Here is a 19,285-nt window from a genome sequence, read left to right as displayed (position 1 = left end):
TACAGTGCTCCACGGAAGACTATGTCAAGACCTATCTCCATATCCCAACTGCTTAATGATTAAATTTTAATTAGTGCTCTAGGTAATCAAAGACTAAACAGTTTTGCTTCCACAATTTATGATCAGGTCCTGACAGCACATCCAGATTTGTGCAAATGAAGAATCAAAACATCTAAATCTAATTAGAAATGGATGTTGGAACAGCATGGACTGACGAACAAGCTAGCAAATGAATAAAGCATAATGTGGATAAATAAATGGTTCATGACTGAAGAAAATCAATCTCATTCAAAAATTATACTTCTGTATAAATATATATTTCTCCTCTAATATTTAAATCTGTGAAACGAAACACCTTGCTAAGAATAAACTTCAATATACTTATCCAACATTGACCATTTCTCTGCTTTACAGAAAGTAAAGATGAATTACTTTGTATTATAAGCATTATACAAAAAAAATTTCCCTGCTGAAAGAATTTGCCACAGCTGATATATTCTGAACCCAGAACAAACATTAAAAACAAATACACTTTTTTTGCACCCTGTAACTTGTTTTTCCTCTATGATCTTATCTTTTCATACACTACAGTGCTAACAAAAGTAGTTCGCCAACACAGTTTTATACAGGACATCAGTTTGTAGGTTAACTGACTTTACACAAAGCCTTTGTAAAGATCTAGTACATATTGAGCATTAATATTACAGACATACACAGCATTTCAGTTGCATTAATATAACCCTATTTAACAGAGCCCAGGCCGCATTATTTCACATTATTTAATTACTTTGTTTAAAAATAGCATTTGAGCAAATGCAAGCATACAGGAACTTATCTGATGTAAACTGGAACTTAAAATAATTCAGCACTGTGGGGACACAGGCTGCCATCTTTTTCTCTTATTTTGTTGTTCATCTATAATGTAGGTCCTAATCAAAATGCAAAGATGGATGAACTGAGTGTATTTTTAGGGCCACATTTTTAATTTACTTGAGTGCAACTTTATTCATGTTTCTGATATTTTCTGAAAAATGTGCAAAGTAATAGAAAAATCTTGCATAAATGTAACTGGAGGTAAGGGCAAATTATCATGAGCGTTATCTTTAAGATCTTTACAAATGTTTACATCAAAACCCACTTTGTACAGCGCCATAAGCGTTACAGTAACTCACAAAAAAGAGATGCTGTATAACTGTATTTGAAAATTAATTCATTGGCTGTTTAGCTGCAATGGAATATGGTAATAGCTCAGCATTTTTCGAAATCAGGTTAGCCAGTTGGGCATTTCAATGCAAATTTCTAAATGCAAGGTTTAAAGAGAAGGAAAAAAAGCCGCTCCTATAGTTTTGCCCTCATGTATATCCATGCCCCCAAGTAGTGCCTATCTGCATGCATGTGCACATGTGCATGAATACAAAAGGTAACTTTTTTAAAAAATAGTTTCAGACTACCAGAATTGCAAATGTCTGTCAAGAATGCCCAAAGAGGCAGGATTTTTCTCCCTTTTATTTATGATCAGGCTTGCTCTTGCCAAAGTCTACCTTGAGTGGATGATCAATTAGTTTGTATGAAACAAGCCAATTCAAATGTTTTCTGACAACAAAGCCAAGAGCACTATCTTAAACTTGTTTTGAAATACACCTTCTCCCTAGTGTTTTTGAAGCAATATACCAAGGTTAATATACTGAAAAACATGAAAAAATACCAAATATATTAACAGATATTTCTCCCTACAAAAATCAATTACTTGGACAATTAAGACATGGAGGTTCTATCTGTAATATTCTTTTACTTCCAGAAGCATCATTCTTAGCTGGGACATCATTCAAAGTATTGGTTTTGAGTTTAATGAGCAAGCACGAATGCAACTACAGGTTTCTTACCAGTTCTAGGACTCTGAAGACTTAAAAGGAACAACCCTGACCATCATTTCCAGATTATATTAATTAATCCAAATGGGCACTTGGGGGTTGCACAAAGTATGCAACTGAATGTTTGAATGCTATTTTATAGGCAAACACTCCAAATACAGGAGGTACACTTGTATCAATTGGAGGTACTCCAGACTCTAAGAATTTCATACAAGTTTGAGAGCTCTCATTATGCTTCAGGCATTTAATTTTATAAAGGTCCAAGCAAGACTTGAGTCCATAGGTAATGTATGACACTCCTGTTTCCTGTTCCCATCCCATTTACCACAACTTCATACTTACTAACAGGTGACAAACAACTGTGTTTTACACAGCGAGTGTCAACTCCCTTCACAAAGCTGGGGCAAAGGAGAATATAGGGCCCACACAGAGCATAATTTTAAATGGTTTCTTGAGAGCAGTTAGTGGAAATCTTGCTTTTACCCTAACTCTCCCTCTCTCTCTCCTACTTCCTTACCATGGAGAAACTCCACTTGTCACACCAAGTCTATGTCAGAATTGCTGAAGAGTGATTTCCCTCAAAACAGGGTAGACAGGTAAAACCATAAAAACCTCCTTAGATCTTTACCTTCATGCTATGGAGAATGACAATGTCCCCAACTGGCCAAGCTGAACAGCACTGGCTGCAGGACTAGAGCTTTGTCCTAGTAAGATTTAAGGTTTGCATCGACATACATAGTTTAACTAAGTTGGATCAAAAGAGTATGTGTACACCTACACAAACCTACACAAGTCTTGTGCATTACATTACTTAATACCAACTACATGATGAGCCAAGAACATAATATTCACACTACAAACAACATACACAAAGGTGTAGTTATTTTGGCACACACGCAAGGCTGACAGTCAGTTAAGAGAACACATACCAGTGCAACATGTTACATTTACTCTATCATAAAGGTAAAAGGTTTGCTCTTGGCCAGTGCAAACAGAATTTTTGTTCACGGATTACAAGCATGTGCCCCCAGAATACATGCATCACTGAAGGCAGGGTTATGTTTTGACTATCATACATGCAGGCACAAAGAATTAAAATTCATTTTATAGCTATGAAAAGTCTTAAGGAAAAAACCTATCAATTACAACTTCTAAGTTTTGGTTTTGGAGGAATATACATGAGGATTTTCTCTACAGATGGTTACAGATGGCTGGGATACCTATCACTTGCAAGCCAAACCCCTTGTAGTCATTTGCCCTTTTGTTCTGCCTAATTCCAGTTACCATAAAAAATACTAGTTGAGCCAACAGAGGGAAAATACAGATGACTGAAATGGTAATTTCAGTGAACAAAACTTTGTATAATGCTAAAAAATTGTCAGATGTATTTTTAACTTAGGTAGGGTCAGTATTTTACTGACCCTATACTTCAATCCAAAATATCTTCAAAAGACCATCTCTATGCTGATGAAAAACACAAGCTGTGACATGTGAGTAGTTTTGAAATCTCCCTTTCACTTCCCTAAATGAAAAGGAGGTAAGAAGTATTATAGGTTTTTAAAAAAAGAGGCTAAATTTTGGCTACTGTCTAATATTCAACATTTCCCTTGGGATTCCAAATATTTTATTACAATTTATGACAACTGTTCATATAGGACTCATGAAACTATGTGTGTTTTTTAATGTCTGCTTCTCAGTAACACTATTGTGATAGCTTTGATAACCACAAAGAGAAAGACAATCATTTCTGGTTTTGATATTTCCATACTGATGGTTGCGAAGATCTCAGCAAAATTTTCAACTAAAGCTCTTGGAGTGACTAAAGGGAAACAGTAAGCAAGCACTAATAGGAAAACCCCTTTTGACTTCTCCATATTTTATTTAAAACCTATATTATTTTTAGAAAATATTTGTAAGGACTATACATTTGCCTCAGTAAGGATTTTTATTTCTTGTCCTCAATCTTGTAAAAGTTTTGATGTCAGGTTAAGCTTCAGTAGACATACAGGTAAGGATTGTGTACTGCCAAAGTATTTAAATAAAATTTGAGTTTGTTCTTTAAGGCAGTTATTTCTAAAAGCTATCTGAACTTTCTGATCACATTTCTTCTGGTAGCATCTTCTGTAGTAATGAAAGCAAAGATTAGGAACAACAGGGTTTTATAGAAGATGTCACATAAGGCAGTGTTAGGTAGTGTATTGATGCTGAAAATCAGGCTGGAAATTTAGATGGAATGAGTTGAGATGCCCCCCCCCCAAAAAAGAGAGGACAGTAAACCTTACTAGTTTTCCATGTCCTTACTTCAGATGTGACATTTAGTTACAGTCTGCAGCATGGTGCAACAGAAGAGAGTATGCTCTACAACACTCTAAGGGCTGAAAATGGGGCACCTCCTGCACCTCCTCAGCTATCTCTTCCTGTCATCTTTGAGGTACAAGCTGTACATACTGTCCTGAGGGAATAGCAGATTAATAAGAAAATGCACTTTGCCTCATTCCCAAGCAGCCCTGGAACTTAAGAGCTCATAATCAAGCAAGTATTTAGGCTTTTAATTTTCTACCAATATTAGTGGAAAGGTAAGAGCTTAAGTAGGTAGTGAACCCCTGATACACAGCTGCGTAAGATGCTTTTATCTTTCACACCAAGTACACTAAAAGAGAAAACTCTTTACTAAGTACTAGCTTCTCAGCAAAAACTTTCCTGTGTAACTGTCACATCAAAATGACTTCTTTTCATGCAACACTTTGAGGTTTAAAACCAGCAGACCCTAGAAACAAAGAAGAAACAAAGACGTGTGTTCCTCAAAATAAAATATTGCTATCTGAACCATCTGCTCAGGTTCTGATCCCAAGCTTACTATGCCATTGAAAGAGTTTCAAAGTTTGCATCAGGTCCATATAAAGTGCTTTGATTCATGGCAGGGATTTTATACTGCACAAGGCAATGCACAGTAAACTCTGGCAGAACCTCAGCTCGTTCCATCAGCCTCTTATAACTGAAAAGAGTAGCTTTTCTAGACAGTGTCAGCTTGGATCTGTCTGCACTCTCAGTTCCCTCACATGCCTTCATCTTATAAGTGGGCTGGTCTCTCTCACTTTGAACTAACTACTTAAAACCTGATTATACCTTAAAACCTTCCTAACCAATCACTCTCCTGTATGGCAACATTCTGGCATTACTGACACTGTATTTGGGTACCTGAGAAAGCCTGTCCTTTGCACACCTAAAAGCAAAGTGTCATCCAATGTGCCAGACAAGGCAGACAGCAACAAACAGCCAGGTCAACAGTGTGCTGGCAGGACTCTGCAGTAGGTTGGACTTCACCCTTTAGTGAGGCTGGGTCCAGAACTTTTCAATTACCAGTGAGTTATTAGTCGGGTCTTGAAGTCAAAAGGAAAAAGAGAGACACTGATAAGTTAGCTGAAAGAGAGACACTGATAAGTTAGTCTGTAAGTTAGCTGAAAGATTCATCAAAGGTTAGAGTGTCAGCCTTTTTATTAATAAAAAAACCCCAGGATTATCCTGGAGCCGTCTTCAGGTGCACAGGCACCAGGAACAGAGAAGAAGGTTCTTTACATTTAGACAGTTTACTACCATGCCAGAATAATTTAGCCACTGTTGGTATCAAGTATGCTGTTTTCTGCTTTGGAGTGTAACAGGTCACCAGTGCAACACAGGAGTGGATAACCCTTCATTCTTCAAGAACACTGGGTAACTCTTGAAAAGGGATCACAAAGCTGAACACTTTGCATCCTGAGCATCTTTACATACGTCTAAAATCTTCCCAGGTAACCAAAGCCATCCATGGGAAAAGCCTTTTAAATCTTTACATGAGTATGTGCTGAGTTTTGGCAAACTTCCCTCTTAAAAACAAACACCAAAATAAATTATAAATAAACAAAAGGATGTCCAAGTCCACAAGGAAGTTCTTGCCTTTTGTTTGCTGTTTTTGTTTTGGTTTGAGGCTCAAAGGTATGGGCTCAAAGGGTCACTGAGGGCAAAGTTACAAGACAGGCTACCACACAATGTCGGCAGAAAAAAACATGAACAGTTTAAGAGCTGAAAACCAGTGCTCCCTTTCCATACATTGGCTACATACAGACTGTTCACCTGCATGGCACATGACAGCACACACTGCTCACCTACACTCCTGTACCCTGAGTGGGATGCTGATATGGGTGGGGGAGAGCAATACATCTATTAACCTTTATTCAGAGTTGAACATGAAGATCAGTGCACAAGCCCTTTTAGAAAGAAAGCAAGGCAGAACTGCAAAGAGCTGGTTTTGAATACTGAACATCCTACTTTTCATAACTTTAGAGTATCAGAGTAATACATATGGATACTTGTTTAGCTCTTGCAGAAAATTGGAATGGCCTTTTCTCTCCCTTTCAACCAATATTAAAAAAAAAAGTTATTTTTATTCTAATTAATTTCTTTTGGCATTTTGAACCCCAGCTAGGTCACACTCAGCTGTCTGTACCTTAACCCTGTGGGACTGGTTCTCCTGGTAACAGCAGAAAGCCGTTCCCAGAAATACTATTACTCCCAAGTTTGGCAGCAAGAGTGAACAGAGAATCAAAGCCCTTGGCTTCAAACAAATCTAACATAAAATGCAGCCCAGTTATAATGATACACTTTTTTGTGGGCAAATTGCACCTAATTACATAGATATTAACTGTAAATGGCCTTACTCCAAGGGGCCACAAGCTTTCCTTACATATGTTAGAGCTTAAAGGGGCTATGTGCCAACATACATGCATAATAACATTCATTTAATAGCAATCTGATTGGCAGTATTTAGTCATAACCAATATTTTAAGAAATTATTAGCTTAATGCCCCTTCATTTCCAATGTGAGGCAGTGCAAACTTGAAGACTGTGAAAATCCTTAACAAACTTTCTTAGTAATGTCTTGTTCCTCACCTCCCAGGTTAGTAGAATAGCTCCATCCAAATCCAGCCAGTCAGAACCATGCTACAGTACACACAGTAACAAGCACAACGTACAGACAGGAGGAAAGTAAGGGCTGGTATTTTCCAACTCTTTCTGTTGACATAAAATACTTTAGAGCCTATATTGTCCTAGAATTAGCTTTTTCTTCAGTTTTTTCATGAGTGGTATATGACAATTACAGGCTAGCACCTAGTATATTACTACCACTTACTTCCCAATAATATATTGTTGAATGTTTTAAGAAAAGTGCCTGATCTCATATAAGACATTAAAAAAACCCCCCAAAACAGTAGTCAAATGAAACTGCATAAGTAATGGGATAGTCTTCAGAAAGGCTTCCACAAAAGATCCTCTTTTCAAGAGGTTCTCTTTGATATCATCAGAGCAACTGGACATCCAGGAATGTTTGAGATATTTTGATTGAATTGACAAAGTGTGGTATACCTGCTCTTGACTTTGGCTTTGTTGCTTGTTGGTTTGGGTTTTTGGTTTGTTTTTTTTTTAGTCTAAAGCTCAACGAAATGGTGTATTTTTTATATCTGTATACTTATTTATTTTTGCCAATATATGCATGAGGAATGTAATGAAGTGGCATTGTGCTGCAAGTAGCTCAGCAGATGTTGAAATCAGTTCCAGTTCCTGAAGACAACTTCTTGACAATATAGTCTCAACATTCACAATAACCAAAACATGTGGGATTCATAACATCATCCTTAAAAATATATACTTTATCCCCCTCTGTGTTGTAAACCCTCAGCCTTACTTGTTTCCTTGTACTTTATGATCATATGTGCCTGCATGCTTATAACCAGATACATATCCTGAGTTATCCACCAGATCTTCTCGGCCAGCTCTGCCTTTTCCTTTCCCACTGGCATCAAACCTCTCTTTGTGAGAACCCGTGAATTTTGAAGTATCTGTAAGGCGTGAAACAGTTGGAGATGCAACGGTTTTCTGTTCAAAGAAAGAAAAGAAACAAATCAAAAACACACATCAGAAATCAGTTATTCTTAATACAGATACTTTTACAAGCTACCAAGATTTAAATATTTCCTAATGACAAAAACTATGCAAATACCTACTCATTTCCAGCAACAGGATACAAAAGATGTTTGTTTCTTGTCATGACATACAATGACAATTATAATACAGCATACAAAAATAACACAAATTATGTCAAAACCTTTTGGAGGAGACTTTCAGTATGAGATACCTTTGATTAATAATCAAGTTCTAAGCACAAAATATACAAAGAATTTGTATCTTTAGTGCTTAAAACCATGTTGAAAATCAATTACTGTCAACATCAAAGCATAAAAGCCCGGCTCCACCAATACAGAAAAAGTATTCCACAATACAGCTAGAATTCATAGTTTCAAAAGACACTTCTTTTCTAAACTATAGGATTCATGAGAGAAGTAACAAACTGGAAGGACTGGAAGTTATTTCTAATGTTAGCAAATTAGCAGTCTATGAAATGGAATTGAGCAAAGACTTTTCTTCCACTGAGTCATATCAGGCTCCTCAAAAATCAGTTTTGCTTTCATCAAAACAAAGAAAATTTGACTACATAAACTGGAAAAAAAAAGTATTTCATGTAAAAATACAAAAGCCTGCTAACCCATGTGCTGGGACTGGGAGCAGCCTCTTTGATCCTTAAATTTATATTTTCACATCAGAGGAAGAAAAAACACATGAGATTTTTGAGCTAAAATGAACAAAGACTGCTAAAATCTGGGCATCTTTTTTATGTCCAGAAAATGACCACTGGAGCATTCTTTTCTCAAAACAGCATTGCAAAATGACCTTTAGGCACTTCTGCATTGCAGCCTTAGAGTACTATTTGCAGAAGTGATTATTTTTCTATATTGAAAAAATAGCTATCAAGACAATGCTTAGGAAGAAGTATTGCTCTTAATATATACAGTTTTCTTGTTCACATTGACCTGGTAGCACCTTATAACCAGGAAAACTCCAAATGCAAGACAAAGGCAATATTCAATATGAAGTTAAATAAATTTAACATATATTTACTTTCCTTCTTTTTAAATACCACTACATTACAGAAAATCAGTTTTATCTAGATGTGTATACACTACGTACTGTCACATCCAGAGAGAAGTCTCAGAAACTCTAGTTGACTGCCTTTTCCTTTACCAAATTCATTCTCAGGATAGACTGCTATTCTGAGAACTTGTAAACTTAATCACTATTTGAAAGACTACAGCTTCTGTTCCTCTGTTTCAAAGGCATGGCACAAAATGTATGAAATTTTTCTCAATACACAAACTACAATAAAAATATATAAGAATTTTTGTACAGTAACATATTTAGTAACATACATACTAAGACTTGAGTGAGTGCAGTATGAAAGGAAATGCACCCATATCAGCATGCAAGAAGGAACAGTAAAACAGTGAATGGCTCATGTCAATAATGAAGGATGTTCCCAGAAAACTATTCCCAGTGGTAAACTTGAGAAATGTAGTGTTTATATCAAGATATCTGCATTCTGATAAGACACAGATGACTTATCAGAAAGTCAAGGAGCATCTTTACAACAAGATGATAGCAACAAGCTTGCAGCATGCCATGCAAGCCTTTCCTTTTCCTATTAGTCTGTAAGGAAAACAGCAACATGTTTCAAACCAGCAAAGAAAACTGAGGATGTGCAACAGTTTGGCAGATCGAAAAATATGATCTTTTTGTAGTTAAACAAAACCTAAGACCCAAGCACAAGGAAAAGTACAAATCCAGAGCAAGAACAACAGTGATCCCACATCCTGTGGCCTTTTAGCTGAGGATGGATCAGAAGGCTTCCTGCATCACAGGAGTCACAATATGCAAAATGAACATTAAGGCAATAGCTGCAAGGCAAACATTTTTTTTTCCGAATTGTTTTTTACTGAGTAATAACTGCAGCCTTTTCCTAAGTTGCATGTAAAGTCACTGGTGTGCCCCTTCCCACATGTGACAGAATATTACAATTGAAATCCTGTTGCTTTACTGTTGGCAAAATTTCTATGAAATGGGACACTCATTTTGTTTCCAACAATAAAAAATCCAAGCAATGTTAATCCTTGTACATTATGCTCTCATTGCCTGAACTGATATATTTATATAAAAGATCAGAGATGAGATGCCACTACAAGGCTATGCAGAATACCTAATTTCTCCTCTTTCCTCTTCTTTTCCATCATTCTTATGATTAATGTGTATACATTAAAAATAAAATACTTTCTTTTTAATGTTGTGTGAACATTTTTAAGGTTGTGCTAAGATGCTTTCATTCAAAAAAACCTTTGTAAATAAAGAGTAGAATATACAACAACTTCATATACGTCTTGGGCTCCTCAACCAGAAGCAGCTAGTGGAACTCTGTATCACAGAATCATAGAAAAGGCCTGTGACTGAGCACTACTCAAAAAAGCCTTGCTCCATCATCTTTGCACCCTCCCTTCAGGTATTTATATACCACTGAGCCTTCTCTTCTCCAGGTTAAACAGTTCCAGCTTCCTCAGACTTTCCTCAGAGGAAAGATGCTCCAGTCCCTCCATTATTTTTATGGTCCTTTGCTAGACTCTCTCCAGTAGCTCCATATCAGTCTTCTCCTGGGGAGCCTAAAGCTGAATGCAGCGCTCCAGGAGAGACCTCACCAGTGCCGAGTAGAGGGGACAGAACATCCTATTTGCTTGGCAATACTTCTAATGCAGCCAGGGTACCAGTAGCCTTCCATACAGCAAGAACACTCTCTGGTTCATGTTCAACTTGCTGTCCACCAGCACTCCCAGGTCCATTTCAACCAACATCCTTTCCATTTGGGTGGCCCCCGGCATGCACTGGTGTGTGGGGCTCTTCCTCACCAGTTGCTGGACTTTGAACTGCTTGCTGAGGTTCCTGTCAGCCCATTTGTCCAGCCTGTCAGATCCCTCTGGATGGCAACCATCCCATCTGGATGACCTATCAGCCACTCCTTTCAGCTCTGCGTCACAACCACAACTGCTGAGAGTAAACCAGAGCCTATCATGAAGATGATTAATGAAGACGGGATAAACAGGACTGGACTCATTAGGGACCACTGGGGTACACCACTATTTTCCAGCCTCCAACTAGACTTTGCACCATTCACCACCACCCTCAGGGCCCAACCATTCAGCCAGTTTTCAATCCACGTCCCAGTCTGCTCATCCAGACCCTACAGCCACAGCTTGAGGGGATGTGAGAGTCTTATGAAGACCACACCAAAGGCCTTACTGAAGTCCAGGTAGACACTACATTACTCACTAGTCTCTTCCTCCTATACCTACTGGGGCAATCATTTATTTGTAGAAATTTACAGGTCGATCAAGCATGAGTCTCCCTTGGTGATCAGCCATGCTGATTACTCCTGATGACTTTCTTGTCCTTCATGTGCCTGGACATGATTTCTGGGATTAGCTGTACCATTACTTTCAGTGTCCTAAGGTGAAAAGTTTATCCATAAAAATTCCTCTATGAGCTGATAACCTCTTTTCAGTGAACTGCCTTTATAAACTGAATGTGCAACCAACTGTTTTTATCAAAATGCTTTTTTTTCTGAACAACAAAACCAACTGTGGAAACAAAACCAGAAGTTGAGTAAAAGGCAAAAACAATTGAAAGGGTGGCTGTGAGCTCATTCTTCTCCACAACCCATCTGCTCATTATTAATTGCAGGGAGGCAAATAAAAAAAGGGAGGGGGGAGAGCTGACAATCCTTCATAAATGAAGAAAAATGTGGGAAGAAATATAGTGAAGAGCGCAAAGGGCTGGATGAGGACAGTTTCCACACTAGTAAGTAACTAATCTCCCTTTTTCACAATGAATCACACACAAATTATTCTGTCTTGTCATATAGCAATTCTGCTTCAACGGCTTACTATCTAGAGTAAGTTATATAATCTCTCTAGTTACATTATTCTAAAGGCAATAAATTCCTTGGAGCCAGCCTCCTCCCTTTTCTTTCTGTGATACCACATCATTTTCCACCTCTAATTTGCACATACCAAAAAGTTTGCAAAACACAGAAGGTGCACAGGAACTTTAATATTTTATTTTTTATTTTTAAAAAACTTACTCCTAGGAAGAAAGTTTACCTTAGCACAGCAGAATCAAACATAATCATTTGGTGTTCCAAACCAAGTTTATTCTTTTTTTGTGTGTGTTTTTTGTTAGCAATTCAGTATTTTTCCTTGCTTTGTGACAGTGTCTACAGAGAAGCGCCGCTAAGACAGCAAGGGGCTTGGAGCAAGTGACATACATGGAAAAGATGCCAGGAATGTGTTTATCAAGACTGAGAAGAAAAAAGGAACAGACAAATCTTATTCCTGCCCTAAGCAGAATGGTTATATTAGAAATAGAGACAGTTCAGAAGTAAACAATACTGGGCATGATTTGAAAGATATGAAATTCCAACTAGACACAGGAGAAAAAATTTTTCACCACTGTGGTTGGTCAAGCCTGGAAAGAGTGGGGGATTCTGTGTCCCTGATGATTATCAAACCTTAAATTTACAGAGCCACAGAATAATTTAGGTTGGAAAAAACCTTTGAATATGAGTCTTTATCTAGCATAAAGCCCTGCTCACAGCAAGGCTCAAACAGGCTTTCTCAGAAACTTCTCCAGTCAAGTCCTGAACACCTCCAAAATTCCAAAGCCTCTATGGGCAATTTATTCCAGTGTTCGACCACACTGCAGGGAAGTAAATAAAACAAAACAAAAATATCCAACATCTCATCCAAATTACATATTACCAATATTCCAACTTCTGTCTGTTCAAAACCGCCCTCATACCAAAGACAGGAACTGAACGCTGTAGTCTTTAAAGCCTGAAAACCTTAACAAATGCACACTCCTCCCTTTCCCTTTCTTGAGAAAGACAACTCTGCAAACTTTGGCAGATTTTGCCTTCTACCTCAAGATAACTAAGGAATCAAGGAGCAGTTTACAGAGCAAGCAACACAATCCATTTCATCAGTTTAAAAATTTGAACTGGTTTCAGAAATGTAGTAGCAGTCCTTAGGAAACTGAAATGAACAACAGTGAAAAGGAAATGAGAGCACAGAAATCAATAACATGCATTTTGTCTACAGTAGAAGAGTATATACATATATATAGTAGTTTGCTGAAGAAAAATATATCCACTGAAACCTCTGCAGCTGCACAAGCTTGGTTTGTTTGCAGCAGGAAAACTGCATGAATTTTATAGAGCTTTGGCTCTGTAAAAACAGCTTTTGTGTCAAAAGGCTAGAAGCATTGTATAAAGCTAGTGCCACAATCAGGAAAATAAGGCAGCGTAAGACTGAAAGATTTCCCACACTTTCAGAACCTTACCTTCCAGAACAAACTTAGAGGCAAAGAAGAAGAGGAAAGACAATTCAGTGCTGCCAAGCCAGTGCTCCTCATTTGCTGTCAGCACATGTTACCATCCCATTTATGAAGCTCACAGTTCAAAACGCAAGCAAATGCCACAAAAGCTCTGCACCTGGCACAGTGCAAAGGGCTGCACAAGCAGGGCACTGCAGCACCACACACTTGCAGCTGCACGGGGCTCATTGCTGCAGCAGCACAACCCTCGGCAAGCTCGCGGGAGCTGTGCCGGGCAGCTCTGCACGCAGTGTGGCACCATTCCCAAAAGCATCTCCAGAACCAATTCCTGGGAAGGAAAAGCACCAAGAAAACCTACTGGACTTCAGGAATATCACACACTCAAAACAAGACACCAAGTGCCCTCCCTTTCACAATGAACTCTTGGCTCCACTTAAACAACTTTGCCTGAAGATATTTTCCACTGCTTGCCATCGCTGAGAAAGATTTGGGTTTGATTTAAAGCTGTTCCACAGCTTAAGCGGAAACTTAATGATGCAAACCTTGCAGTAGGGTTTTCTGGTTGTTTTTCTTTCCTGAATTACAAATGTCCAGAGAGCACAGAAACAGTCCCTTCCTGCCTGAGGGACTGAGTGTGTCTTTTCAGTAACCAGTGCTGGCAGTGCCTGTACTGCCAAAAAGGATGGTGGCAAGTGAGCTGCTCTTGTTACCCCTCATCAGAAAGGTACAACATCCTAGCCACAGTCCTCCTGGCTACACTGTCAGCTGCAGTCAGCTTTCCTCACTGAAACTCAACGGTTTCCTACATTTGCCCCTTCAACCATAAAAACTTCTGTATCTAACAGCACATCTTCCTAGAAAAAGTTCCCATGGAGATTTCTTTATGTAACTAAAATGTGCTGGGAGCCTGCAGAATCAGCACCAACATTCGCAGTCTCAGCAAGATTTTGAAAATTATTCATCTGCTGCTAATATCCACCACCTTTGTAAAAATGAGCACTGAAAAATGATTGTAACATGGAAAAAAAATTCAAAGGGAAAGTCTATCCTTTTTTGGTGGGGGGATTGTACTAGAATTCCATACAAAAATTATATTTACTTTGTTTTTAAATTTGTGGGAATACATGCACATGCATTAGAACTCTGCAGAAAGTCAGAAACAGAGATCGAGCTTCTAATACTATCTGGATTTCTTTCATGTTCCTTCCATTTAGCATGTGCACAGACACAGCCACACAAACAAAAATGATAAACAACACCACTTCAATTATGCTTCAAAGTAATAACATTTTAACTAAACGTGGTGAGGACTTTCAATGGAGTTGTTCCCAGTGAGCTCACTCAGGTGATGTAAACACTGCAACTCCAAACTCTATATACAGCACCTAAACATTCTCAACAAATTGGGAGTCCAGCGAGAGCTCAGGCGAAAGACATCAAGAAGGTGTCTGATATGTGACATCACTTCCAGCAACAAACTCAAATTACTCTGTCAAATCTGCCTGACCCAGGTCTAGCTCCCTCAAGATAAGACCATGTAGTGTCCAGCCTTATGAGCAGATCAGGTGTTGCCAATTTGGCATTTACAAGGGAGCCTTTCCTTTCCTCTCTGAGATTAGTCCCTCAACTCCAGCTCTCCAGCATTTCAACAGTCCAAGTCACTATAACTCATAGGATCTAGTGGCCTGATCAACATGACCTTCCACAAAGTTAAAAACAGTGTGCCAACACGTCCCTGAGGAGGAGTTTTACATTTTTATCGGTAGTGAAGACAAAACAGAAAGGGGAATCTATTACAGAGTTAATTTTCTTTTCAAACTGAGGGTGTTGTTGAATCCTTCTTCAGTTTAATGTTGCAACCAGTCTTTAAAGAGACTTGTTCCAAAGCTAGATGCTGTCAAGATAAGCCTTTACATAGATTACTACTCCTCTTCCTCATTTTTTTACTGTATTTTCTGAAGAGTCTCTATTCATCCAGTGCAGCACTCCAGTCAGGAGAGCTGTATTAACACACCTGCACAATCCCAGTGAATCATATTTCTGCAACTAATTTGCCCTGCTTTCCCCATGCTATATGCTTTTGTGTGCAGGCATTTGAGACGGGCCCCATGTCCTGCTGCATTTACAGAAGGGCAAGAGCCTCCCTTGCAGGCTTGTCACCTAGACATATCTGCTCTGCCCCTTACCATCTTTCATCTTCCGGTTATGGTAACCTTCCACACACAGTCTAACAGTCTCCTCAGCAGATTGGTAAGCCTAGTTTGCCAAAATACCCTTGTTCCACTTTGTTAGATTTATTCCACCCCTGTTCAGTAGCCCTCATTTCTCTGGCCACAGGATCCAAAGCCCCATCTTTGACAAAAGCCATACAGTCAACTTCTACCCAATCTTTCTTCTTCCCTGGATTGGGAAGACAAGATCTGAGCTCCATGCCCATCAGGCTCACCCCTAGATCTCTTTAGTCTCTATATGCTCCAGGTTACCTCCAGAGCAGTGCTCTTGGGTAACCACAAGGAAGAGGAGAGAGAGGTCCATGTTAGGAGGCTGGACATATCCCAGCCATGCATTTGCAACAATCCCAGATCCTGGCACCTGCCAAGCAATAAAACTCCTGAGACATCAGGTGAGATCAGAAAACGCATGCCTTGATCATCCACAAGAAGAATCTTCAGTAACTTTCTGTGACTGGTACCCATTGCTCCTGACTCCTGCTACAGCACTGTTGCCAGGGTATGGTGTTGCCCATTACAGAACAGGGAAATATAATAGCATGAGATATTTGGGATGGCAAAAATCTCTTGTGACTGTTCACTCAAGTCCTTTGCAGATTTTCACTAACAGCTCATGCTAAGGCATGATGCACGCTGGCAGCAGCACCTTTAGCTCAAAGCAAGGCGACACCATTATGCAGTCATTATCAACTGCAGCCTGATGTAACCTGCAGCCAAAATTCTTGCCTACTGATTGTCTGGCAGCCCCTTCAGAATCCACTCACTGAAAGACCAAACCCCCAAACTCTGAGGTACAGCTACATCAGCTTACGTAAAAGGTTTTTGAAATAGATCCAACAGCACACAAACTGCTAAGAATTTTGTCCTTCCTGGTGTGATAGAGGGGACACTCATATCTCAACAGAAGAGGAAACAGGGCTGGGGGGAACCTCACTCTTAGACTATCACGCTCACTGCTAGAGAATCATGACACCCACTCTGTCATTATTTTTCTTCCAAGGATTGAGTGACTTAGCTTCTTTCTAATGTCAAGAGTCCAGATTATGATTATTATACTGCATGCTGATCATTAAGAATTTGACCTGATCTGAGGAGCATTCACGTAGTGGAAAATTACAGGTAACTGCAATTTTAGGTAATAGGAAATCTATCCTAATTGCTAAAAATTACATGTAATGAAAAAATCTTTCTATAACAATAAAGCTCTGCATATAACTACAAATCCATGGCCAGCTCTCATTAGACCAAGGATCCTTAAAAGAACCTTTCTGTCCCCACAGTGTGAGATAGCGCTGGTCAACACTATCACTCATTTTCCCCCATTTGTGTGAACACTAAATTCAGGCTCAGCTGACTCTGATGGGTCTTGTTGATCCTCACCAGTGCTCAGGATACTATATGTATTCTGAAACTAGAGAACTGCAGATGGAGCAGACCTGTGACATAGTGTTGACAGAAGCCACAAGCTTTCAGCCTTCTCTATCTCAATAGTCACTGTCCACGTGTCTCCAGCAGTTGCTCCTTCCTAACCTTGTGTAGCTTGGGTTTTCCACAAACAACATCAGTGTTCTCTTCATCTTCTCCCTCCATCCAGAATCTCAGGACCTTGACCACAGCACATCTCCCACAAAAGTGGCCACCACTGCCCTGACCTCCAGAAAAATACAGGATTTCTCTGAGCAATGTGGATATAGGAGTTCTTCCTAATAGAGCAAGGACTCTGATGTGCTAATGGCAGTCCTGCAGACTTCTTCTACATCTTAAAGCATGTTCATGTGCTAGACAGTATGTCCTGCAGTTTTTTCCAGCCTACCACTGTATAGTTTTCAAGCAGATCCACATAGTCTTAAGTGGAATTTCTCTTTGCACTTCTGCTGCAACATGTCTCATTTACTGCACTCTGTAGCCTGCACTCTGGCTTCCTTGCTCTTGTCGTAACAGGTACATTTTGGTGAGATCTTGCCCACATCAACATCTCTCTGAGCACCCGTCACCCAGCTTTTAAAGTGCTGTTGCACTTGAAATTGTTCTGCATTTCTATGTCAAGGACTCTGATTGAATACACACTGAAGTTCAAGCAGTTTTATTTTAAGAGCAAGAAATGACCAAAGCAAGTATCTGCTCCCCAAGAGGTATAGAAATGCATTCAGCATTGTTACAGAACACAGATTTTGGTACAGGAAAATAAAGATTCTCAGTCTTGCTCTCTGCAACCCTTGTGTAAGAGTGATAATTAAAAGGCCCTAAACCTCATTTACGTGTCTGTTTATTAGCTGTCCAAATTACATGACCTGCACTGTATATTCTATTGACAGATCTCTACCAACTGAGCTAATAAAGCCACTGGCTTGATTAACCCCTATCACTTTCCTATTGTTTTTCTTTCTATGTGACCAAGTCAATCACAACACTTTCTGTTGAAAGATTAGAAAGCAGCCTAAAATTCACTTGGTTTCAAGTGCTAGGTGCTGAGCCTTCTCAATCACATCAACCACAAGCAGGGATTTTTATAATTCTACAACATTCTGAAGAAGAAAAAATAACCTGAAAAATATAAAAATCTTCTACTTCTATCACAACATGCACTAAAATACTCATTGACTGATGTGAAGGTAAGCTTTCCAACTGTCCTGCTGAAGGAGGGGTTTCCCCAGGCTGTCATTTAGTACAGACATACTGCCCCTACTGCCTGCATACCCAAAATACCCAGTACAGAACATAAGAAGCTAAGACGCAAAAATCCCCACATGGTGCTGAAGTTCTTATTCTTAAGCATCACTTAATCATGCTTTTAACTCCTCCCCTAATATGTTTAGGGTAATGTGTCTGTAGTCAAATAAAGTTTTCTGTCTGAAACTTGAACCAAATCTACATGACACATAGCAGAGTTTTACAGAGCAGGGCACATACGACATGGCATGACTGACTTACCCTAGAACATTTAAGGAAAACTTAATGTAACTTTGTGTAACCATACAGAAAGCAGAACAACTTAAATTTTTCACAATATTGACTTCCCAAAGTAAACAAGGCATTAGAAACCTTGTACAGAGATTTCATATCTGCACTCCTGGGTTGCAGGGGGAGGGTGGCCATGTATTCATTTATTCATTTTAATGCCTTTAATAGCCAAGTTCGTGGGTCATTTTTACCATCCAGGAATTAAATCAGCATGAAAAAACAAACATGAAATTTGGTTTTACATACACACATACTCCCAGTCTGCAATGTCCTTACTTTTTAACCTCTGCCTCCTGCCCCTTACTTTTCCAGGTAAGAGGAGAAGATATTCTGATCCCCCTTTCTTCACTTCTTCAACTCTCCCCAGAACTGCACATACTACAGGAGTACAGTCAAGCCTCACATTGTTGGCTCATATTCCCCCTCCATTCTTCTCTCCCTGCTGCTGGCACACTTGCATACCTCTGCAGAACCTATATGATACTACTCTGCATCTGCAAAGCTCTCTTATCCACGTCCCCCACACAGAAAGAAGCTGTTCCCTTAGTAGTGGACACTGATCATTTCAATGTCCGCCTGCTGAAATACCAAAAATGGAATCAGGAGTGAGGCCTAGAAGAATGTACACAATTTGAAGTAAGAATCCCAGAACAGATGAAAAATTTATTCAAATATACTAAGGTAAGTGAAGAACAAAAAGGAAGATTCAATATTTTAAGTCTGTATCAAAATTACCACATTTTAAATGAGAGTAATAAAATAAAATCTTGTAAAAATTTGACTTATTTTACAACTCAAAAGAGATCTTTTCACTTGATTTTTACACTGATCATTTGTAGAGAACCATTTCCTGAAGATATTATATTTTCATTCACAGCTTTACAGCCAAAATTCTGGAGATTCACAAATTTTAAGCAGATG

General features: G+C 39.0%; 1 protein-coding gene across 6 annotated transcripts in view; it reads right to left on the bottom strand.

The window, feature by feature from the left end:
• TPPP (tubulin polymerization promoting protein) overlaps positions 1 to 19,285 on the bottom strand; it is a 72,892-nt gene that overhangs the window by 10,125 nt on the left and 43,482 nt on the right. For 5 of the 6 annotated variants that reach the window (XR_014849924.1, XM_085051771.1, XM_085051770.1 and 2 more), the window contains one exon: positions 7,591 to 7,781. Coding sequence is in view for 5 of the 6 variants with exons in the window: in XM_085051771.1 (XP_084907897.1) it covers positions 7,591 to 7,781 (191 nt within the window). In the remaining variant the exon portion in view is untranslated. Of the gene's footprint in view, positions 1 to 7,356; positions 7,782 to 19,285 lie in introns of those variants that run through there. The other variant, XM_085051774.1, reaches the window with a different exon arrangement.

This window comes from Lichenostomus cassidix, chromosome 2 (genome assembly GCF_008360975.1).
Source record: "Lichenostomus cassidix isolate B80296 chromosome 2, HeHo_3.0, whole genome shotgun sequence".
NCBI lineage: Eukaryota > Metazoa > Chordata > Aves > Passeriformes > Meliphagidae > Lichenostomus > Lichenostomus cassidix.
This window is presented reverse-complemented; position numbering and strand designations above follow the sequence as displayed.